The 23878-nt window shown below is 45.3% G+C and overlaps 1 protein-coding gene across 8 annotated transcripts in view; it reads right to left on the reverse strand.

Annotated features, from left to right (window-relative positions):
- The window catches only part of amot (angiomotin), a 24961-nt gene extending 1796 nt beyond the window's left edge, over positions 1 to 23165 (reverse strand). Inside the window, exons 1-15 of one of the 8 annotated variants that reach the window (XM_053648066.1) lie at positions 22846 to 23165; positions 22469 to 22541; positions 13426 to 13570; positions 12884 to 13008; positions 12619 to 12670; positions 10698 to 11670; positions 9030 to 9552; positions 8800 to 8944; positions 7120 to 7212; positions 6798 to 6943; positions 4742 to 4891; positions 3393 to 3583; positions 1969 to 2351; positions 1146 to 1397; positions 1 to 764 (exon numbers count right to left, since the gene is read on the reverse strand). The exon at positions 1 to 764 is cut by the window's left edge and continues 1796 nt beyond it. In XM_053648066.1, coding sequence (XP_053504041.1) covers positions 631 to 764; positions 1146 to 1397; positions 1969 to 2351; positions 3393 to 3583; positions 4742 to 4891; positions 6798 to 6943; positions 7120 to 7212; positions 8800 to 8944; positions 9030 to 9552; positions 10698 to 11670; positions 12619 to 12670; positions 12884 to 12895 — 3054 coding nt within the window. In that variant the 5' untranslated portion in view covers positions 12896 to 13008; positions 13426 to 13570; positions 22469 to 22541; positions 22846 to 23165 and the 3' untranslated portion in view covers positions 1 to 630. Of the gene's footprint in view, positions 765 to 1145; positions 1398 to 1968; positions 2352 to 3392; positions 3584 to 4741; positions 4892 to 6797; positions 6944 to 7119; positions 7213 to 8799; positions 8945 to 9029; positions 9553 to 10697; positions 11671 to 12618; positions 12671 to 12883; positions 13009 to 13425; positions 14213 to 15067; positions 16269 to 22398 lie in introns of those variants that run through there. The other 7 variants (XM_053648063.1, XM_053648064.1, XM_053648067.1 and 4 more) reach the window with 7 other exon arrangements.
- Positions 23166 to 23878: the final 713 nt, after the last annotated feature.

Here is a 23878-nt window from a genome sequence, read left to right on the forward strand (position 1 = left end):
AAACAACAGATTGACTCACATCACATGCGTACACACACCCAAAACCAGTTGGGTTTTTTTCTTTTCTTTTTTTCTTTTCTTTTCTTTTTTTTTTTTTTTTTGCATACACAGCAAAACCACAGACCGCACAATTCTGTGAGGTCAGTACTCCGACTTCAACGCTCCGGCAGTGCCTTTAAAGTTCACAGAGCCGTACACATTCACGCCTCCTGTCTTACATGTGGTCTTACAGTATCGAGATACAGTATTTACAAATAACGACTAACTCAAGTGCCAAAAATTGATAACATTGGTATATGTGCTCTAGCTAATAAGAGTTTCAAATAATATCGAAAAGCTTAAAGAAAGAAAAAAGAAAAAGAAAAGTAGTGCAATAAAAGCAAAAAAAAAACATTTTTTTTTAAAAAAATTGCCAATACATTTTGGTCCTAAACTCGAGAGTCGAAATGCCACCACAGAATACTGTACAAAACGTTACTCGTAACTGACACGGCGTATTATTCTATACAAGGCATAAAAACGTAGTGCATTTCAATACACCATGATTGTCCCTAAAAGTACTAACACGAGCGCGCGATGTAGAGCGCACTCACCTGCTGTGTGTGTGTGTGTGTGTGTGTGTTACACGGTTCAGATGAGTATTTCCACCATCTCGTTATCTACATCCTCCTGTTTTTGCGGCTGTGACTGTGGTTGTGGTTGTGTAGGATAAGACTGCACTGGCGCTCTCCTCTCCAGAGTATTGCTGTGGAACACTGGAACGTCTGAAGAAAACAACAACAACCAAAAAAAACTCCGATTAGAACCACATCCTGTCAGTGTACCTGGTCGAGACGTCACGAAATAGAAAAACTTCGCTACCGCCGGACGTCACGGGGCCGACTAGCGTAAAGGTGACGAGGGTTAGGGTTTAAAAATAAAATAAAAAGTGACGTCAGATTAAATGGCTTGAACGGCATGAACAGTACACAATGCAGCATTCCCTGGGATGGGATCCAGGCTCCCGGCAACCCTGTGTAGGATAAGCGGTACGGAAAATGGATGGATGGATGGAAATTCGATATTCCAACCGCGCATATCACACTTAGAGCACTAGTTGGCGCAGTCGAGTAGTTCACACGTAAAAGTGTGTGTGTGTGTGTTACCTGCGATACGGTCGGGGATATATACAGGACTGGGGCTGCTGATGCGGTTGTTGGCTGCTACGCTCTGCAGTGCCGGGGTGCTGGGTTTGCTCGACTCCTGACTCTTGTCTGTCTGCGTACAGCTGTCCCGGCTGCCCGTCTTCGAGTGGGCAGTGGCTGGCATCGGGGTGGACGGCAGCACCGGAGACGGAGAAGACGAGATGGAGTCGGTCCTCAAGGAGTCACCTCTGAACTCTGGCCCCAGTAACACGCCTACAAACGAGCAAAAGGGTGTTTTGAAATGTCAGTCAGCCTTTAGCGGTGTCACACCGGTGACTCTTTTCCGACTAAAAAAAAAAAATCACACGTCGTTTTCGGTTTTTAACGGAACAGGATCAAGTCCAGACGATATTCTTCCGCGCGCGGGAAAAGGAGGTGTCCTTATTGTCTGGGGTCACGCGCCACCAGCCTTCTCAAACGTTCTATTCAACAACGGAAAACATCAAAACATGCGAGTGCAGAAAGTGAAAGCTTTCATGTCGTGACACGCGTCAAAAAATGCGTCACACGCGCCAAAGCGTTTAGCGGTTTCTGCGATACTCAAGCCAGCGTGCCTGGCACTGACACCCATGCCAACGCCACCGAGGTCACATTTTTAAAAAAAACAAACAACTGTATTAATTGTGTTGCTGCCACGTGATTGGCTGATTGCGTGAATGAGTTTAAATGAGCAAGGGAACTGTTTTTTCCTACCTAAGTGCAAGTTTCAATCCCTGACCCGTTCCTACTTCCATCCATTACTCAAACGTTGTAGCGTGTTAAGTAGAGCGGTGTCCTTTCTTACCCAGACTGCCCTTCCAGCTGCGGTCCTCCTTGCGTTCCTCTGTAATCGGGCTGCTCCCGCTGAGCCCCAGCGAGTGAGAGAGCAGGCCCGAGCTGCCCAATCCGCTCGAGCCCGTGGCTATGGACATGAGCGACTTGGAGGGGCGCATGGCGGACGGGCCGTCGGCTTTGACGCCCGGGTCCTTGCGCGAACGTTGGTGCAGAACCTTAATCATGGCGTCCTTCTCGATGATCTGCGCGTGGAGGTTCTTGATGCGGCTCTCCATGTCCAGGCAGCGGCGGTTGGCCATGAGAATCTCCTCCTCTTCCTTCTGAATGCGCGCCTCCACCGAGGTGTCGTAGCTGCTGCTGGGCGAGTGGCTGATCATAGACGATGAAGTGTCTCTGCAGAAGGAAGTCAAACTTTTAGAATCTCGAACCGAAGTGGGAACCGTTTTCCTGTTTTTCAGGTCTCCTGCGTCACTTAAGGGATCATTTTGAGAAGGAAGCGTAGGTCTAGAGTAACACCGCTAATCCTCCCTGAAGTATTTCTCATTCAATCCATCAAGAAATCCCACACAGAGACAGAATGTACTGGAAGCATGCCCAGATAACTGATAGGATTTATTTATTTATTTTAAAATATGGACTGTTGCTAGCTAAATTTTCGCTTGGTTTTTACACTCGACTCCCAACACCACCAACAAAGCATAACGATTTTTGTCATAAAGTTTTCCACAAGCAAAATTCCTATCTTTGCCAGTGCTGATTATCTGTAAGATGCCAACATTATTATTATTATTATTATTATTATTATTATTATTATTATTATTATTATTATAGTACCGATTCATCATCTGTACTGGTCTTCTTGAGCCTTTTTGCGATCGCGGAGACGAACGCAAAATCAAGGAAGCTACGCGATATTCGGAGGAGCTCGCAACCTTTCAAAATGACTGCAGATTTCCCTCGGATCCGGGCCGAGACGCGTCACGTGACGCGGTCACGACCCGCGTTCAGCCAAAGCCCCTCTTACGTGCGTCGAACGTGAGTGCAGCTAAAAGGTCTCGTTTGCCAACAAACATCACGGCGAAAGATCACGCGACACAATTTCGTGCGGTTGCGATTTCGCCGATTCGAGTAGTTTTCCCACAAAAAAAAAAAAAAAAAAGAAGCACATTTTGAAAAACGCCGCAGCAAATTCAAGCATTTTTGGCCAATCACACACACCAAAAAAAAACCCTCCACGAAATCCCATATGGACAGAGCGTTAGAAAAACATGGCTAGATTTTTATCATTAACAGGCAATTGATTTCCAGCTGGGGGAGTGGACAGGCCTTAACGAAAGTGAACCACAGTGTGAACATACATGAGAACAAGGTATACCATATGTCTTTGTGCGTGCGTGTGCGTGTGTGTGTGTGTGTGTGTGTGTGTGTGTGTACCTTTGCGTGGCAACAGATGCTGCGGCGTCCAGGGCGAACTGTCTCATGACACTCTCCTCTAAATACTTCTGCTCCCATTTGGTCATGTCGGCCTCCAAAGCCAAAATCCTCTCCTCCTTCTCGCGCAGGTGCTCCATCAGGGCCGTCGTGCTGTACTCGGGACCCGTGGGGTTCTGCGAGCCTCCCGATCTCTGCGCAGAACAAACAGTAGGGATGTTCAGAGTCAAGGATAAGATTTCAGGACACGTGGAGGTGGGCGTGTCTTCAGGATTTACACGTGCTCATCACATGAAAAAAAATAAATAAATAAAAAATTCCACACATACAACATACACCTCGTTTTAATACGAACCGGTCGCTTCGACCTTTATTATACGGGCTCGTCGTAGGTTTTACGTCCGTACACATACACGCGCTTGATCGGTAATTAGTGACACGAGCGTCACCGTTTACGTGCTAGTCAATAACTCATCTAAAACCCTCATAAGCGTGGCTTCTCCGACACGTCCATTTCATCGTACTGCGGTTTAAACTAGGTTGAGACTTGGTTTCGTTTCGATTTGATGAACGTTGGAATAGACGGGATATTTCGTGTAATCTTTCTAGACACATGCACCCGTACTCTGTAAAAAAATGACTGATTTGGAAGAGACTAAAATCCCAGTGATACTCTAATAATAATAATAATAATAATAATAATAATAATAATAATAATAATAACTGCATCGATTACCCGCCTCCACATGTAAAACTAGTCCGATCTGAAAAGGGTTTTAGAGAAAGTCACCGGACATTAACAGAGAAGTTTTAGTTTAATCCCTGGATTTACAAGTGCACAGCGGAGCGCTTGTTTTCTTCTTCGGTTTGATAAAACACATTCCGATATGCATTCGTGTTCATAATTTAGTGACACACAGATATATTCCATTCCTTAAACGGCATTGGATTATCAAGTTAGCAAAGCTGAATGTTTCGTTCACATCACTCGGTTGCTTGGATAAAAGCGCACTGCTCCAACGTTAGGTCTAGTATCTGGGCCTCTAATAAGAATCCCGGCTGTTTGCGCTTCCTCTTCTCTCTCTCACTTTCTCACACACACACAAACGCGCGCACAAACGCAGTGGCTGAGCTGCAACCTTTCCCCCAGATCCCCAGATTAAGGGTCATTTAAAAGGACCAGTGGACGTTTGGATTGAACATGCAGGAGGAATGGAGTGGAACATGGAACATCTCCTGTGGGAGAATCTGCTCCTGCTGTCTGCACCTGAGTCCAGGCTACGTCTGCTAGACTGTTTAACGTGCGTGTGTGTGTGTGTGTGTGTGTGTGTGTGTGTGTGTGTGTCTTGTACCTGTTGCATCCTGAGTGACTCCAGCTCTCTCTCCAGCCGTGTGCGTAATCTGTGCTCCAATTGCTCTCTCTTCTCACAAGCAGCCTGCAGCTGAGCCAGAGCCTGCTGCATCCGCTCCACCTTCTCTACGTAGACCTGCTTCTTCTTAAGCTACACACACACACACACACACACACACACACATAGAGCAGGCAGCAGGGGTGTAAATCTCCTTTCAGATGATCTCAACACATGGTATACCATAAAACACAAAAATGATACAGTATTGATTCGACTGATTCAGTAATGATTCAATTCAGTAATGATTCGATTCGGGTACGATTCAACACGATTCAGTTCAGTTAAATTGAACACATTTTGATGTATCCTAATATCGACCAGTTTTGTAAAAGGAACAGCAATTCCAAAACATGCATTCGTTTCACTAAAATGCCGCAGAGTCGATATTACCCTGCAAAAAAAATCCGTAACAGAGTCAAATTGATCTTGTATTATAATTATTACATATATTAAACCACATATAAGCTTATTAAGCCTATTTGTAGACTAATTTGTTTACTAATTTAAAGCTTAAAATCATCCGATATGAAGCATTTGCTTCTGTTATTTACGTCTGCGGATAGAAGAAGAACATTTAACGTTTGATTTACAATTTTCACATGAGGAATATTCGGTCGATTTGCCCGTGTTCAAGATGTTTTCATTTGCATAGATATTAGTTTTTGTATCTCGATTTTTCACGGCGGAATCGGGTTTTTACCCGTCTGCCTTTGCAATTTGAACCGGCTCCAGGCTCGTAAACCGGTGTGGCCGTATCCGAGTCAACGTGGACTGGTTTTCCGGCTTCACTTTACACCCCTCGCACACAGGTGAGCCTTGCTTAACTGAAAATCTAGCTTACAATACCCCCGCTTGTGTCCTCCAGAAGCCCCCCCCCCCAGCCCCCCTCACAAAAAAGCTACTTTCGAATCCACCAGAAGCTATAATTATGGCCCAAATGAATGGCCCGATTTAGCTCTGGGGGCTCTGCGACACAGAAGAAGCAGAGAAAGAGGACAAGTATGCAGTTTCCATTTATTTAGACGGGGCTGGCTGGATGAGTGGGTGGGGGGGATTTAAGAATTCGGCCATCTTCAAGTTCTTTCATGGCAGACAACTCAAGAGGCTTTGTTTGGCGGAACAAGCGGCTGTTTGTGACAGGGCCGGAGGAAAGTGGAACAGGCCGGCGCGTTCTGGGATTGCGGCTTGCACCGCCTGTTCAGCGCTGGCCAAAAGGCCATCTGGGCCCGAGCCAGTCGAGCCAAGGCACGTTCTCCAAACATGCTCGGAGACTTCAAGCTCATTAGAGTGAAAAACCACCCTTACACTCCTTCTGTTATTCGTGCGCTCGTTCGGTTTGGAGCTTTCTCTCTCTCTCTTTCTTGCTAAAATGTCCTAGGCGGTTTGGATTGGCTCATGGTCGTGGCTAGTGGTTTTCTCGAGCTTGACGATCTTCGCTGCAGCACTGAAGTCGATGGGAAAGGCTATAAAGTCATTGTCTCTTTGCTGTTTGTTGGAAATCGTTGCAGATATGAGCTAGGTGGGTTATCACTGACTTGGGTGAATAAAAGTTCCTTCGAGGAAGCTTTCAGAAAAGAACCAAGAAGAAATGGCGAAATATTTACAACTTAAAAATAAAAGAAAAATAATAATAATTAAAAAAAAAGACTCCTTCTCTCAGTATGCAGGAACAACAGGAAACAAAGCGTTCTCTTGTGCATAGCTTAATGACTCAGCACACTCGGAGCAATAAAGAAAAAAAAAAGAAGAAAAAAAACCCTAAATTCCACAGAGGTCCTCCGAGATGTTTCTTAAGCTTTAAACGGAACCAGATATTGCAGCCTTGGGCTAGAGGGTGAAAAGTGTCCACAAGAGGGCCCACACAAACACACACTGAGAGAGACCTTGAAGGCACTCGCTAATTAATCCCAGACGTGACTGAAAACATGCAGCTCGGTACCCTCGTATGCGACGGAAATATGCTGAACGGGCCACAGTTGAAAAGCACTGAGCTCACCTCTTCCTCCAGCTTGACTACTTTAGCCTGAGCGTTGTTCAGGGCCTGGTCACGGATCTCGATGTGCCTCCGCTGGTCCTCGTTGGTGGAGCGCAGCGCGTTAAGCTCGATCTCGAGTTTCTCCTTTTCCCGCTGGGTCTCTTTGTCTACGGAGCAACCAAACAGTGGAAGGAAAGCGGCTTAATTCGGGTTTCAGTCTATCGCAAACAAACCGTAGAGCTAATAGCGTTCGGGGAGCCTCAGGACGGCTATGAGGCACGGTACAGCCGGGTTTGTTTTTTTTTCCTCCGACTTGGAGGAAATTTCTGGAAGGGGTACTCACTCTGAACCAGAAGCTGAGAGATGGTTTTGCGGTTGTCCTCCGTGCCCTCACATTCTTTGGCTGCTAGCTGCTTGTTGGCTGTTTCCATACGTTCTAGGATTGCAAGAAGGACAATTGTAGTGATGGAAAAAAAAAAACCAAAAAAAAAACCACGACGTGTGACGCAAAAAACTTTACAATTTATTTTATAGCTTACTCTTTAAGATGCACGTGAGAAACCAATACATTTAATACGTTTACAACGGTCCTGTCAGTTGGACACAGTGTGGAATTTCAAACGTCCACAAAAGGGGGGGGGGGGGGGATTTACGTTCCAATCCTGAAATGAATTATATAAAGCTTTTCTTTGTGAAAACGGAGATTTTAAATGTGTATCGTATAGTTTATAGGCTTTCGTTTCCTTAAACGTTACAGCACGTTCCTTAAGCACAAGTACAACACCACCAAAACTCGACCCGATTGCCACAAAGTGGCTAAGTCATTCCTAAAAAAAAAAAAGAAAAGAAAAAAGGATCGCTTCAACAAAAGAGCCATTATACTGCGGGGGTTGCCGGTTTTTCGCAATCGCAAAACGTTCCTCGAGGAAGCAGGCCAAACGTTAAAACAATATTTCCCCCATGTTAAGTCAACCGCACTAAATGATGAGGATTCCAGAGGCAGATGCCCTGCTCCTTAACATCCCAGTTCAACAATATGCAATGGAAATTTAGATTTGTCCTGAACGTCCTAAAGAGGCAGGGGCTCCCCCCCGCCTCCCCCCTCCCCCCCCCCCCACTGTGTGCTGGAACTGTACGGCAGAAAGAATGAGGAACATGGGGAGGAAGAAATTAGGGCAAGAGTGAGAGGGAGAAAGAAGGAAGGGAGGGGGGGGGGGAGAAACCTCTGATTTTGCTGTAAAACTCTTGGGGCTCCCTGTGGACCGAATCCAAGCTCAGCGCCATAAATCAGGGTTTTCTCTGCTACTCGAAAGAACACTGCGAGGCAGAATGGTGGCGGTGGCCTTGATTAAAAGCGCAAGAAAACAATTGTGCTTGAAAGCGACACAACTTTTTGGAAGGAAAATACATCAGTGATAAGTTAGTCACTCGGTCACTCGGTCAACGGTGATGTCATCTAAAGCACAAGTTGTACACTGTCAACATCTTTTAAACATTATAAAGTTATTATTGAATTCAATTCAAAGTGATAAGACGTGATGAGAACCCTCGTGATCGCTTGTTCTGTGGATGAAGCTTCAGTTTCTAAAAATCGGTTCTACTGCCTCTAATAGTCACTAAGATGCCGTTACACGTATAAATATACCGCGTGTGTGAAAGACGTGAGGGAACATTTTAAAACTGGTTATGTTCCTGTGCTCACGACTTTATTTTTCCAGGGTAAGGCTGACATTCACGTGGAATTACCCATATCCTCTTGTGAAGCTATCAGGTATTAAATAAGCTCAGAGACCAACGTTAAGATCTGTATCTCTAATACTAAAGAACAATAATGCAGGCAAAATGTTAAGAAAAGCATTAGAGCAACAAAAGGAATGGGTATTACCAGGAAATCATGCATTACGTTTTGGGAGAGTTTGACAGTGCAGCTATTCAGCGCTTTCTTATCTGATATTAAAGCACCGTGGTAGGACCATGACTCCACCATGAACTCTTAAACCCAGCAAGCGCTCCTGGTGCTCACCTCTTAAATCCCTGTTGAAGTCGTGCAACCTGCGCACTTCCAGCTCCAGCTTGTTCCTCATGGTCTTCTCCAGGGCTTCCCTCTTGGACGAGGACTTGGCCAGGTTCTCGTAGGCCTCGGACACCAGCTGGATCTCGGTCTCTAGCTGTAGAGGAGAAAATGTTATGTTTCGATCGACATCGCTGCACGCTTTTCATCTAATCATAACTGCTGGGAACCAGAACGCTTACCTTCTGCAGCTTGGACACCTTCTCGCCACACACCTCCATCTCCTGCTTGAGTTGCCGGTTCTCCTCGGTGAGCATGTCGACCATCTGCTGGGCACGTGCCAACAGGGCAAAGGGGTCACCCTGGAGCGAGTGGGGGTGTGGGTAGTGCTGCCCTGGGCCAGGCTGCTGCTGCTGCTGCTGCCCCTGTAGATGGAACTGGTGCTGGTGCAGATGGAGGCCCCTGGGTGCCGAGCCATAGGGGTCGTGAGGGAAGCCATGGGGCCGTTGATGAGGCGCTGGGTGAGCCGGGCCTGGGCCGTATGGCTCGCCCTGATACGAGCCCGGCCCCTGTGGACTCCGTGGCCCCATTGTGAATTGCTGTTCTACCTGGTGGGCCATGTGTGGAGAAGAATGGGAAGAAGCCAGGATGCTGCTGAGGGTGGAGGACTGAGCGCGGGACAGCGAACCCACCGAGGTGACCGAGGATGTGGGGCTGTGCTGATGGACGGGCCTCTGGGAGTGTCCTGAGCTCTCTTTATTGGAGCTGAGAACACAAACCAGAGCATCATGAGTAATCATATAGGATATTATCATCATTTTATTCACATGTTAAGAACGACCGTCATCGACGGGTTACAACTGACGTGACTAGCGTGCTTAATGACTGATTCTTACTGCACATGTGACACAGCTGGTGCCTCACTGAAAATATTATTCACATTTCAACATTCCAGTTTCTATAGAACTTAAAGACAAACAGTCAGGCTGTAACTTGCAGTAAGTGATTACTACAACTGGGATGGCATTCTTCTGCAGTACGCCACACTGGCTCTGAGCTAGATGAATTAAAGGAAAACAGGCAAAACTGGCTTTTCCTACAACGCCTGGCAGCATGTTCCAGCACTTCAGGGAAGGGCCATTCAAAGGGGAATTCAATCTGTTCCCACTTCATGGCTCTGCACAACACTTACCTGTTGATAACTTATACGATAATTTAGCTGCATTCAACAGTTATCCTTCATCGTTTCTCATAAAAACCTCAAAGCCACTTATTTTTCCTCAACCATCTGCTTCCTGTGACTGACCCGCGTCTCCTAACGATGCCCTCAGCATCCTCTAAAACAATTTTAAAAAACAACAGCATCAAACTAGCAAACTGTTTGAGTCAAATTCACAATTCGTTTGTCTTCATTCTGATTGGAGTGGTGACCAGTGGAGAGTCACCAATTCCCATGGTATGGTTTGGGGGGTGGGAGGAAACCAGAGAACCTGGAGAAGCCCAATGCTGAATAGAGAGAACACGTGAAGCATCAATTCGGGCTGGTGACCGTGGATGTGTGAGGTAGCGACGCTACCCACTGAACCACCTCCTGCTAACGTGCCTGTGATACGTAATGCTTCTGTTGAGCACGTGCGGACGAGGTCTTGAGTACGTACGAACATGTACAACACCTCATATGTTCAAGTGAGCAGAAACTCAGGATGACGATTAGGAAATCGTAAACTAAAACATGATCAAGTGCTTAGCCTGTTTTGAAATAACATTCCTATACGGAAAATCTAGATCAGAAATCAAGTTTAGCATTTATTTCCCTCTAGGCTAAACCACAAGGAACACCTTATATTCCCAGGAACGAGAGACTCTACGCCCAAAGGATGCCACTAAAAAAGGGGAAAAGAATTACTCACCGGAAAGATCCATACTCGGGTGGTGGTTGGTATCGCACGTGAGGGACGTCGGTTCTGGACTGCTGAGCTGAGCCACGGTGGTCTGAATAGTAGTGTCCTGGATCTTGGTGCTGTGGATGGTGGTGCTGCTGCTGTTTGGGTGGTGAGTGTAGACCTTTATAGGGATAGTCTGGGGGCGGGCCGCGGTGAGGTCCCATCGGTTTGTAGTAGTCCCCTGCCGGTTGAGGCAGCTGGGGTGAGAGTGGCGCACTGGTGACGGGTGCGTGGGCTTTGACGCCGCTGGTGGCCAGAGAAAGCTGCATAAGCCTCTCACTGAGCGAGCGCACATGACCCTGCTTGAGGTCCTTTAGGCCATCATCCTGGTGCACTTTGGCCGCACCGAGCCGCTGTACCGCGGGGCGGCCCTCCGGAGGACGTACCTTTGCGTTGGTAACGCCGGTGACGTAGAATGCAGCGCCCACCGTCGGGCCAAGCTGTGGCTGTGGCTGGTGGCCACGGAAGTACTGTGACTGCACCTTGGCTTCCTCGTACGAAGGCAAGTCCTCAGGGTTCTGTCCTTGGGATCCGGCTCCTCCGCTGCCTCCTCCACCACCTGCGCCTCGGGGGTTCAGCTGCTTCTCCATGCCACTGTCTGCCTGCAGCTCTTGGCCCTGTGGCTCCTGTCGGGCAATGTGTGGGACCATGGAGTGCTCGTCTCCTGGGCCCAGGAGCTGCTGTTGTTGCTGCTGCTGCGGCTGTGACTGTTGCTGCTGCTGCAGCTGCTGCTGCTGTTGCTGCTGCTGCAAGGCGAGGTAGTTTCTGCCTTCGCCATAGCGCATCTGCTCCTGCAAGAGTCGCTGGAGGACGGTGTGGCCTCCGCCGCTCGCACCGGCGCTCGAGGTTTCTTCGGAAACGGAGGCTGCCCCCCTCATTTCCAGCTCTCGCAAGCCACCCACCTCATGGAAGGAGGAGCTCCGGCCGCGGTCCACGCCCCCTAGAAACGAAACAGAGGGCGAGATATTGATCAAAACCAAAGCTGAAGAAGAAGAAGAAGAAGAAGAAGAAGAAGCATAATGACAAGTCCATGTTACACGTAGCCAACAATGATTGTGAAAGGAAATGAAATTTAATGAGCTCAGAAGGTTTGCAGTAATCTTTAAGTAATCCTAATAGTCCTCGAGGAGCAGAATGCTCGCGAAACAAAAACAAACAAATCCAGAAACTTCCCAGATGTTTTCATGCATTGACAGCTGGGTGACAAGAGGCTAAAAGAAGCCATAGGTTGTTTTGTTTTTTTTTGTTGGTTTTGTTTTTTTAAATGGAAAAAATCAATTTAATGTACTTTCTTTGTGAAATCAGATGATATTTTTGGGATTGATAATGTTTCTATACCCAGAGTCAAAGCACTGACATCCACCCAACTGCCCTAACACCACCAAAACAGCACAGAGCAAATTCCTATTGTTTAAAACATGCAGTGCAGAGCAGATAGCTGATCATCAACATTATCCTCAAATCCAAAGCTTTGAAATAAATAAATAAATAAATAAATAAATAAATAAATAAACTGGTCCAACCGATAAACTGTCAGCCCAGGACATCACAGACTCTTACATATGGCGTATTGTGATTTAAAGATACAGTGAGGTGTTAAAGCGTACAAAGCCATTAGGAAGAAACCATTCTATTAATCTAAACCCGTACCATATCCAGTTATTGCTTAATAATACTACTACTACTAACATAATCGATCGATTGAAAGACAAATCTGTGTAGGGACTGAAAATACCGAATGACCAAATGTGTGCGCTTCCGCTGCTTATTGTGAGATTATCCTTAAGATAGAATGGTTTCATCTGTTGGCCTTGCACGCAGCTTTGCAGTCTAGCGGTTAATAAACCATCTACAAAAGTAGTGAAGGAGAATTTAATACATCTATTACTTTCTGATATTCTCCGCATTCTCAAGGAGGACGAAGCTTTTTTCCGAAACATCTGTGGTAAATAAATAAATGTACATCAAGTCAAGAATGGGGCCCATCGATGTACTGCTGCTCTCCAACAAGACAAGAGAGAGAGAGAGAGAGAGAGGGAGTGAGAGAGAGAGAGAGAGAGAGAGGCAGGCAAAAAGTGACAGAGGGAGAAAAAAATTGCATTTTTTCACAATGGCATTCTTTTCCTCCGCACCCACCCCCCAAAAAAACATACTGTAACTTCCATTTCCTGTTGCTCTTCCCACAAGTTTTCATTCCCCCTCCCGTGCCCTCACTGGCTCTCCCTCCTCAGAACTATGATAGAGATGGCAGTGATGAAGATGATGACAGTCAAAAGAGCTTAGGATGAAAAATGACAGGAGCATTGTTGGCAATTTTCATGCGTATATGGAAGTGTTAGAAAAAAACAAACAAATATACTCAGACAAGCAATGAAAAATATGATCATTCTGTACATTTTTGTAGTAACGGCAAACAATATACACACAACATTGCACCCAATAACTGATAACTGACCGTAAAGTAAAAGTACAAGTAAAAACATTCAACTACGTTTTAACGCCTATTATACAGTAGTCAATACCAGCAGATGTTGATTATGAAATTAGCATGAACGTCTTTTAGCGATGTCACAAACAGATAAACGCGTTGTGTATCTTTTAACATTTAAACCGTAAACGTGTCCCTGTCCTGTCCACCCATCTCATCTCCTCCGTTTACAGCCCTCCTGTTCTGACGTCAGGTCAGGTCACCTACCTGTGTGGCTGTCGAAGCTGGCGTCCCGGTTCACTACTGGCCGCTCATGGCGCCGATTCTGGCCCGGCCCGCTGCTCACCACAAGCTCTTCAAGGTGCTCCAAAATGCACAGGCGATCCCGCGAGCTCCCGAACGCCCAGCCAATCTACAACAGGAAGGCACTCTCACCAGCTAGAACAATGGGGGTGGGGTCCATAGACAAGCAGAGGGGGCTCTCAGAATGTCGAAGAGGGTGGGGGGGGTCAGGAATGTGGACTACAGGGCGCTCGCTGGACACTCGTTTCCTGGCCGTGACACTAAAAACTAAAAAAGAAGTACCCTTGTTTTTTCCCCTGCAGCTGTGTGACTTGGGCAGCGTCTGAACAGAGGCCAGTACCGTGTCGTAGTTAAATCCAGAGCCCGAGTAAGTCGGTAGAAAGAGAAAGCAGTCGGTCAGAGAAAAGCTCCGTTTAAAACACAGGATGTGAGGATGTGCATAGTTTTACAGAGGATTACTCAAGGGGATTTGAGCTGCTCTAGGCAAAAATAACACGAGCGCTATGGGAAACTCAACCGCTCAAACGATCCTACAAACATTTTCGCAGGAATCCAAAGTTTTGGTTTATTCACAGTTTAAACATTATGGAAAACATGCTTCTTTCCTTAAAACAATTATTCCACAGGACACATCCGATTCCAAGGACCACCCCTAACTCATTCCGCCTCTTTTTTGTGTTTTGGACTGCATGTGGAGAACAGCAACCGTTAGCGAGTTCCTAAAGTAAATCTCTGATGACGCGGTGAAAGCACAGAACTCCACGTCGCCATCAACAACGAAAAAAAAGGATCTCTGAAATGGATCTCCGAGGCCTGACCACGCAATTGGGGTACAAGACGTCCCTCTTTTCCTTACTCAAGTACAACGACTTATTTAACTGCACACAAACATCACGCGAGAAGGTTTCGGGTTAGTACGACTAGAACTAATCGTCCCCCGGAACGGAGAAACGACACCCAGATGGCTCGTCTCCCCACACCCCTGACGGCGGATGCTGGAACTTGAAGTTCCTTGACTGATTCGGATAAACTGTTTATTCCCAGCCAGAGTGAATTTGTGGAATCCAGGATTCCACGAAGTCCTCAGATAGGTCTCAGGCTGTGTGCGTCTCCAAAGGCTCTGACCCCGGAGCCTTAGCGTGGTCATGTCAATGACACTTTAGAGGCATGGAGTGTGTCAGCCTCAGCCTGGAGAACGACGGAAATGGGGGAATGTTTACCCTTCTGGCTATGGACTGTTTACACGGCCGCCCCACCAATGTGCTGCCAACGCTTGGAGACGTATCCGAAGATTTTGCACAGGTTAAAACTGTTTGCAAATGTCGTTTCAGCGACATGATCAAAGACTGCAGGACGATCATCGTTTCTATTATAGATTTAACCGAACATTTCATACAAGACAAATATCTATTGCTACATGCTGTAATAAATCAACACTAAGATATACTCGAGGTGTTATACTTCATTTATGGATTCGTTCCCGATCACTTCAGTTATTCTTGGGTTTATTATTCCTACCCTCAGAGTGAAATGTCAAAATTATATATCCTTGGATTTATAAAAAAAAAAAGAAAGGCAACACAGGGAAAATACAGAAAGCACTCACGAATAGTCAGTATTCCTCTGTGCCTTAGATCCTCAAATCCTTCACTTAACGGACAGGAGCGAGTCCTGGGCTTCGCTCCGTGCCCCAGATAACCGCACTCTTCCCTTCACATGCTCGGCTGCCGTTATGCTGATGGCCGTTTGCCACGCTACCTGCCGCATTCCTTTAGGTGTGGCCATGAGGACAGGTGAGTCTGGAGTTCAGCCAGCACCCTTTCCACACCCTCATACCAACCTGCTGCTGTAACCGCTTCCTCTCCAAGTCTCTCCACTCACTTCACTTCACATCACATCACATGCCGGGTGTGAAGAGCACGGTATGAGGTATGTCCAGATAATTGGATGGTTTCGCAGGAATTGATTTAACTGAAGATTCCTAACTGAGGTGTACTTATAAAATAATTAGCAGGGTTGTGCCAGGGAGATCCATACCTAATGGAAAGAAGTACTTTGGTAGACGCTACCACACACACACAAACACACACACACACAATGGGCCTCATTTATCAAGCTGGATACGAATGAATCGATTGGGAGCGTTTACACAAGAAATTTGATACGTATTCCACGAATGTTCCTGCCAGCGTCTTACGAGAGCTCCCGAGTTTGCGTACATTTACATACAAGTCGGCTAACTAATGTACGTCGATCAGATTCAAATCGCATAGTTGGCGAAGTCATCGCAATTTCATAAACACCAATATAATTTACATTTCCTGAAATCCAGGAATCTTATGTTAATGGTATCAATTAACCATGGATTAAAAAAAAAAAAAAAAAGATTAATTAAAGAAATCCAACAAATACAAATCTATAAAATTAAGACAAAAGTAATGGCTCTGTATGCTGCAACGGCTCAGAAGTTGGTTTCGTATAAGTCGGGATCTTCTTTTAATTCCGAGCGACACTTTAGAGCCATGACTAAGTGACCGATAAGTGACCGATCTGGTATGTGCTTGCATGCCACCATCAGGCATTCCGAATATATATCGGGTTTCCTTACGGCACATTCCTGCCTGCCATTCCAACACGGTACTGGGAAGGGAGCGGTACGCAAGAGGCTGAAGTCAGAGACTTTATCCTTCTTTATAATTCATAGCTAACGCAAATTTGTCTGTAATTCGCCTTTATAGATGCTCTTACGCTGCTTAGTGTTATTCTTTATTGACATACACTTCCACTTGCGCCTCCACGTCGCGGTTTTGTCCTCAAGTTGTGAATTCAGCTCCCTGTAAACTTGACCTTTTAAGGAGTTTTGTGGGCGTCACTAAATGCGAATGAGCTGTAGTGTTGCGTGCGCTTTGCGCTTTGATTGGCACTAGCCTATGCACGTTAACGCGTAGAAAATCGGGGTCGCCGAAAGTTTCGTAAAATCCGGTGGAGATATTTCATTCGGTTTGGCTTACGAAAACATTTACACACAAATTCAGTTTTTGAAAAACCAAGATATAACCAACAATTTCTTTTATATCCGATGTTAAATGTCTTGAATGGGGTATACGTGGGAGTTTTCTTTAAAAGCATGCTCAGAAAAACAGGGAATAGGTTCTCACCCCCTCCTACCTCCAGCCATCCAAGTTCAACTCACCTGCTGAAAAAGGAGAGGTAGGCAAATCTAAAGGCAGGTGACACAGATAGAGAGCTCAGATAAGAGGCATAAGCACCTGGCTTGCTTCTTAAACACCACAGCAGTCTCTCCAAATTCACATTCTCATTAACTGGCCTTGCTCGCTCACATGGAGGAGCTACTTGGCAGAACTAACGACAATGCAGTCGCTGGGGACAGGTGTTAGCCAGCGTTGGCCTACGCTCGACCGATCAGAACAGAAAGGGCCACACACACACACGGAGGGAATGACGGAGAGCCAGCAGCTCCAGACGGGTGCCAAAAGCTTTGGGGCGCGTTCTGCCTGACAAGTCCAAAAGGCAAAGGAACAACGGCCATGCTACTTCCTCTGGAAAAACCATGACGAGAAATCAAGCGTGACGAGGGTTTTTAAACCGCGCTAGGTTGGAAAGAAAGATCCCTTGTGTTTAGGTTACTCTATAGTAGTACACGATAAACATGAAGGGAAAAAAAAAAAAACAACCACCGAGAATTATTCCTGCAATGTGGTACGAGATGCAAATGATAATTACTCTGTAATAAACGTACATTACAATGATTTAATTTTATTTATAGTACAAAACAAAACCAAAAAAAAAAAAAAGCCACTTCAGGACCAGATTTATTATTCATGATGGCATTTATGATTTATTTTGATGGTAAATTCTAATTGCCCAGACCACAACCTGGATTCAGTAAAGATCCAGTACGTTCTGAATGGAGACCGGAGTTGTGTAAATATTTACTCTTCGTGCACAAGTTTCCCAGGGCCCCCATGCCGACAGTGTTTATTCTAGTAATACAGCAGGAATGTGGTCCAGTGTAGGCTCAGTTCTGGAGCTGGCACTCAAGTCAGTCAGAGGTCCCTGAATAACATCACCTGACATCACAGCGCAGTCCCTTTCTGAAGACAAGACACCACATCCTGATCACTGGCTTGATTCCGAAACGATGGGCCTTTCTCAGACCGGAAACAACACTGCTCCGTTTTATGGCATGTACACAGACAGTCATCATAAGGAAGTGCGCTCTGCTTGTATGCACGAACGCTCGCTCAGCCAAATCCACGTCCCGAACCCCTACGGTTTACGCATCGCGGTGCAGCGCGTTCGCATCCGGTTACTATACAGAGTCAGAATAACGAATGCAAACAATGTGATTTGGCGATAATCCTGCAAGACAGAACCGAAGACTTTAAAGCAAATCGCCGTTCATCTGGAGAATGATGCAACACAGTTGTTATTGTTTGGTACGGCTCATGCAGTCTCACAGGGCCAGAATAGCAAGAATGCATGTCTGGACACAGTCTTTCAACAACCTGGTAGAGAAGTGCAGCAAGAATGATCGCAATCAATGCGATATCCTCTCCTCTAACCCCCCCACCACACACACACACACACACACTCCGATTTCCTGTAGTTCGTACGACGTTAGCATCCGGAGGAGCGATAACATCTCGAGCTAGTCGTGACTTCAAAACGAATGCAGCTTTCTGGAAAAGACTGACGAAACGTAATCAGTTCTCTGCACACACTCTACACGGATACATGTTTAACTGGTGTTTAGCGAGAAACCTTTCGTTTACAAGCCACTGTTTTTCAATTGCCGCCCCTACTTTACTTTACAAAGTTCCTTACTGTGTCTCCTGGTCTCGCTGGTGTCTCCAGACGTGTATCCTCACGTATTTGGAGATCGTCACTGGCACCGCGAGACTTTGGTGCTTAACGTCTAATCTGACCTATTTCACCAATTTAGGACCAAAATAGTGTATTATTTATTCATCCATATGCACCGGTCTTTTATTTCACATTGTACATTAAAAGCTTGCACTGCTTCAAATGTATGAATCAGAATATTACTGGTTGTTAGTCACGTGAAGTCTTTAACATGCTAAATATGAACACAAATAAGTGAAGCCACATTCTTCAGTCGTGGATATCATTGAGCTAGTATGACGGGTCTTTCATTGTGGTTAGTTTAATTGTCTGGACTGATGCAGCCTAATGAAACCGCCTTCATCGACGTTCACACTATCCGTCGTTCCCCAGATGAGGACGGGTTCCCTTCTGAGTCCGGTTCCTCTCAAGGTTTCTCCCTCATATCATCTCAGGGAGTTTCTCCTCACCACCGTCACCACCGGCTCGCTCAATAGGGATAAACTCACACGCTTAAAATCTCCATCCTGTGTTTATATGTTTCTGTAAAGCTGCTCTGAGACAACGTCCGTCGTTAAAAGCGCCATACGAATCAAACTGTATTGAATTGAATCTACAGTCTTAATCTGTGATTCACTATCCAATTGGAAATATTGGTTGGTCTTCCACCAAAAGAACCGGATCTGGAACAAACACAGTGCTAAGACGTTGTCCCACCCCTATCCAAAGACTTCATTTTATTCTCTAATCATATGCAACTCTGTCAATATTTTTTTTTTTTTTTTTATAAATAAATAAATAAATAAATAAAAAGGTTTCAAGAGCTCACCCTTCAGTTCTTCTTCTCACTTTATAGAGCCGGAAGCCTGAAAGACTTTCGTTCTGTCTCACTAACTGTGTGTCACCTCTCTCTTTTTCCCCCTAACAGTAGTGAAATGGTGCACTTTGCCTCTGGCGTCAACGGCAAAAATATCCAACGTTAAGGAGCAGTAAGGCCACATTCCTCGAGCTCTGACACGACAACCTCCTGACAGCCGAACACAGAGAGCGATGGGAGACGAGCGCGACCTTACAGAGCCTTCACAGAGGCCGAGAAAAACCTTGTGATGCGAGAGAGAGAGAGAGAGAGAGAGAGAGAGAGAGAAAAAAAGTTCACGAGCTTCACTACTCACAGGATGTGTTTACATAACAGGGGAGCATCTGTAGAGCCTTCTAGAGGTTTACTGGATGCCAGAGAACTGTCTTTACACGTGGAAATCGTTCGAGTTTTTCTACATTAATGTACTGACAATATTATGGTGCATGTATCAAATTGGTACAGATCTGTGCGAAACCTGTGTGAAAGACTGTGTGAAAGAGTTAGGAGTTAGTGAAAAGTCAAGAAAAGGAACTGACATAAAAGCCATACGATAAAAGAAAAGAAGAGGAGGGAAACTGAGAAACACATGGCAGGAACGAAGCAGGAAATGCAACATTCCAATCTGGAAAGGTCTGGCACTGGGAGCGTGGAGAAAGTGTAAAGCACAGCCTCCCTTGGTGTCCATTACTCCCAGCTCAGGGAGATTCTCACACTGCCAGACTGAAAAGTAGGCCAAGAAACTTTGACACATCTGCTCACACTCTTTCTTTCCCGTCCTCCTTCCATTTCCATGTTCATCACTCTTGATTTTTTTTCTCCTTCAGAATCCAACATCCAAAGCCTTCCCTCCCCTCGGCCACGCTCCGCACCCGGCGTTCACGCTGATTGATTGCAGGAGATCGTGCTCCGTTAAACGAGGGACACGATGGAAAGTCCTCGCCGAGAAACGCCAGAGGACGACGCGACGCATCGGTTAGCGCTAGATTTACTCCCAGATTTACTCAGACTATTTTGGAATCTGAGAATTTGCTAAATGGACTGCGTCCTTTATTATTATTATTATTATTATTATTATTAAACTGTGCGCCTTGTAGCTTGATATGAGGAAACTTTTGAAAACCTGTACCCACTGTCGGAGAAAGAAAATCCAGAGTGAGTCATTAAATAACTCCCTCCGTTTCTTTTCTCCCCCTTCCTTCACCAACTCCAACAAGGTCTCTATATTGTGGTTTTCTCCCCCCGCAAGCCTCTGATACAAACCCAAGTATTCGGAAACACAGTGCTTTTCCCCGCTCTGCCTCTTAGCCCCTCTCAACCCCCTCCTTCCACTCCCTCATCCAAAGCTTTAATGGAAAGCATGTGGTGGAGAGATGAGATCGCTGCTTCATCTCTGTCACCGAAACCATGCGCCGGTTTCTCTCTCAGCCCCGTTCCTTAACCGAACACCAAAATCTAAGGGCGCACTAGCCATTTATGAGTAGTGACGATCGAGTACGTGATCGAGAGCGTCGATCTGCACCAGGCATTGCTGGTGCGCGTAGTTCGCGTTCTATACTCGTGCTATAGAGCTAGTTGAAACCGCAAACCGAAGAAAAGCGACGGAACCTGTTTCGCCTGGGTCACTCTGATCATTGGAAAGGTATGCTCTGTGACAAGATCGAGCTTGTCAGCTGAATAATCAAAACAACTAAACTCCTAAATCTTCCACACGGTTTATGTCAGGACAACAAAATACAAAAATATGCTTGACGTCACACTGTGTCATAAAATAAATAAAAAGTCGAATTCATTTTTTTCCCCCCTAGCTCGGTTCGACTCCACAAGCTCAAAGTCCTGGAGTCGAGCGGATGGTGACACATCCTTCTCGAGACGTGATTAACGCGAAAGGTGCTGGAACTCACCCTTGTGATTGTGTCTGGAAAATGGTGACACATTCCACCACAGAGGTGTCTGTCTGCACCGGGCAGAGGCCGAGCAGACTGAACACACACACACACACACACACACACACACACACACACACACACACACACACGAGCGATCTATCCCTTAGATCCTTCGCTTTATCTCAAGGACGAGGTTTTTCGCGTCTACAACAAAGAAAGACGTGGCGAAGTATGCAAGCGACGGCAGGTAAAAGTGGCCAAAGTGAGCAGAACCGTGAAAGACTGCTAATCTCTTGGATTCTTCCGTTCAGAGCGGTGCATAGTACGGAATCGTGCGGGTTCACGGGCATCATACAGGTCTAGAAAGAAAGAAAGATTCCCATTCAGTCATTCAGACACTTTTAAGTGGCTTTGAATCTAGTCTATAGAACACAGCTTCATTGTGGGGGGAGGAAAAAGAAGAAAGAAAAAAAAAAAAAACACTTCAATAGTGAGTACAGAGTACAGGCTGTTGGAGTCGCAAAAGGCTCAGTTGGGGGAGAGAAAAAAAATAATAAAACATTCGGGTGATTTCTAGACTGAGTCAGCAGGCAGAACTTTGGCCATCGTGCAAGAAAGAGGAGGGAGATGGGCGGCAGAGAGGGGAAGAGGGATGGAAAAAGAGCTGGATGGATGGAGAGAGAGCAAGAGAGAGAGAGAGCTGACATTCTTGCACTCTGAGTCAATGCCGCTAGGTACTTTTCTGGCGGACATGGACTGCCTCCACCACTAAACAAAGCCCCCAGTACACACTGCTCACAGGAAGGAGCACAAAAAAAAAAAAAAAAAAAAAAAGAGAGAGAGACTGCACTGATTGTGCTTTGAGCATTCCTTGTAACACTAGAACCTACTTACAGTTCAAATGAGGACCTACACGGACATGAATTTCACCCAATAAATTTCACGGCCATAAAGCAGCAGCAACAGGGAACAGCCACGGCGTCTTAGATCTTTTGTTCCACACGATCACGAGAAGCGCTCGAGCTTTCCGGACATTCCTCAGAACTTAATCTCTTGCTTTCTTTGATTTCCAATAACACATGACTGCATTCCTGATCTGCGTAATGGTGCATATCTTCTCTGTCTTGTCTACACACACACACACACACACACACACACATGGCATTTCTCAAGCAAATTGTGGTGACACTTTCTATCTATCTATCTATCTATCAATGGTTCCTCTGATACTTTCTGCAAACCTGTTAATTATTGAACAGGAATGTCTTCATGGAGGCATTCTGAAGTTGCCATACTGACTATTTCGGGTCAAACCTTCTCACTAACCTTGATGCGAGCTCTCTCAGACGAACCGGGACACTCTAACCAAAAGATGTATGAAAGAACAGTAGGTTACCAATACCAATCCCAATCTTTCGTCCTGAACTCCAGGTTTGGATTTGGATAGGCACACACACACTCATTCCAAACTGCAAACAGACACAGGGTGTTAGTTAGTCAACCAGACTGCTGGACTTTATACGTGGAATACGTGAGATTTTTAGTGAACTGTTGTACAAAACAATGAACAGTACAGTCATTCCAAAAGATATTTCAGGAGCACATCAATCATGCAAAATAGCCATGCTGGACTTTTTTTTTTTTTTTTTTTTTTTTAACCCTGTCAGTAGGTACAAAAGCATGTTGTGTTCTGCATGAGGTCTTTAAAGAGAATTATAAGTCTACTCCTAAGTCTCATGAACATGTGATCTACACCACTTTGCAGAAGTTTACCTTCCTACAGCCTTCTTCCCCAGCGGGTTGTGGGTTCTGATCCGTCTCAGCTGGCGCCGGTTCAATGCTCCCATAGAGTTAATAGTATAAAGAAGGGAAATAAAAAGTTGGAGATGCTTTTTTTTAGAATAATAATAATAATAATAAAAGTTGCGTTATCGGATTCCCTGCAGCGACCTGCGCACTTTCATCCACAGCTCATTTTCGGTGGAGTAAAACGTCAGAGAGTCTTGTTTTAGTCTTGAAAAAGCGCTGTGAAGAGAACGAGCTCGGCCCCTCCACCAAAGCGGCCATAGTAAGTCCCGCCCACCTCCCACGGCTCTGCAGTGCTAGTGAGTGTTCTTCCAGGCCACGCCCACGCGGGATTCCGCTGACTTCTGATTGGCTGTCAGCTACTTCGCTCTAACATGAAAGAGTAAAAAAAATGACAAAAGGCGCTTTTTTGTGCGCTTTTTGCTTAAGATGCCAATCAGCAGGGGTGTTTGTTTGTTTGTTTGTTTGTTTGTTTGTTTGTTACATAGAGATTACAATATTAGGATACAATACAATTACCATAACAACAAAAAAAAAAATACATTAAAACAATAAACAGGCTAAACATAATCTGGGATTTAGCAAAGCAATAGATTTACTTGTTTTGCAGAAAGCGTAAACTCCTGATTGACTTCTGTAAATAAAATATCTCTGCTGGAAAACAAAACAATGGAAAACATGACAGAAATTCTAATGGTTTCCATTACAAATACCATTAAAACCATTACTTGACTTCTGTAAATAAAATATCTCTGCTGGAAAACAAAACAATGGAAAACATGACAGAAATTCTAATGGTTTCCATTACAAATACCATTAAAACCATTACTTGACTTCTGTAAATAAAATATCTCTACTGGAAAACAAAACAATGGAATACATGACAGAAATACTAATGGTTTCCACTACAAATACCATTAAAACCATTACTTGACTTCTGGAAATAAAATATCCCTGTTGAAAACAAAACAAAACAATGGAATACATGACAGAAATACTA

The sequence above is a fragment of the Ictalurus furcatus genome, chromosome 18 (assembly GCF_023375685.1).
Source record: "Ictalurus furcatus strain D&B chromosome 18, Billie_1.0, whole genome shotgun sequence".
In the NCBI taxonomy this organism is placed as follows: Eukaryota; Metazoa; Chordata; class Actinopteri; order Siluriformes; family Ictaluridae; genus Ictalurus; species Ictalurus furcatus.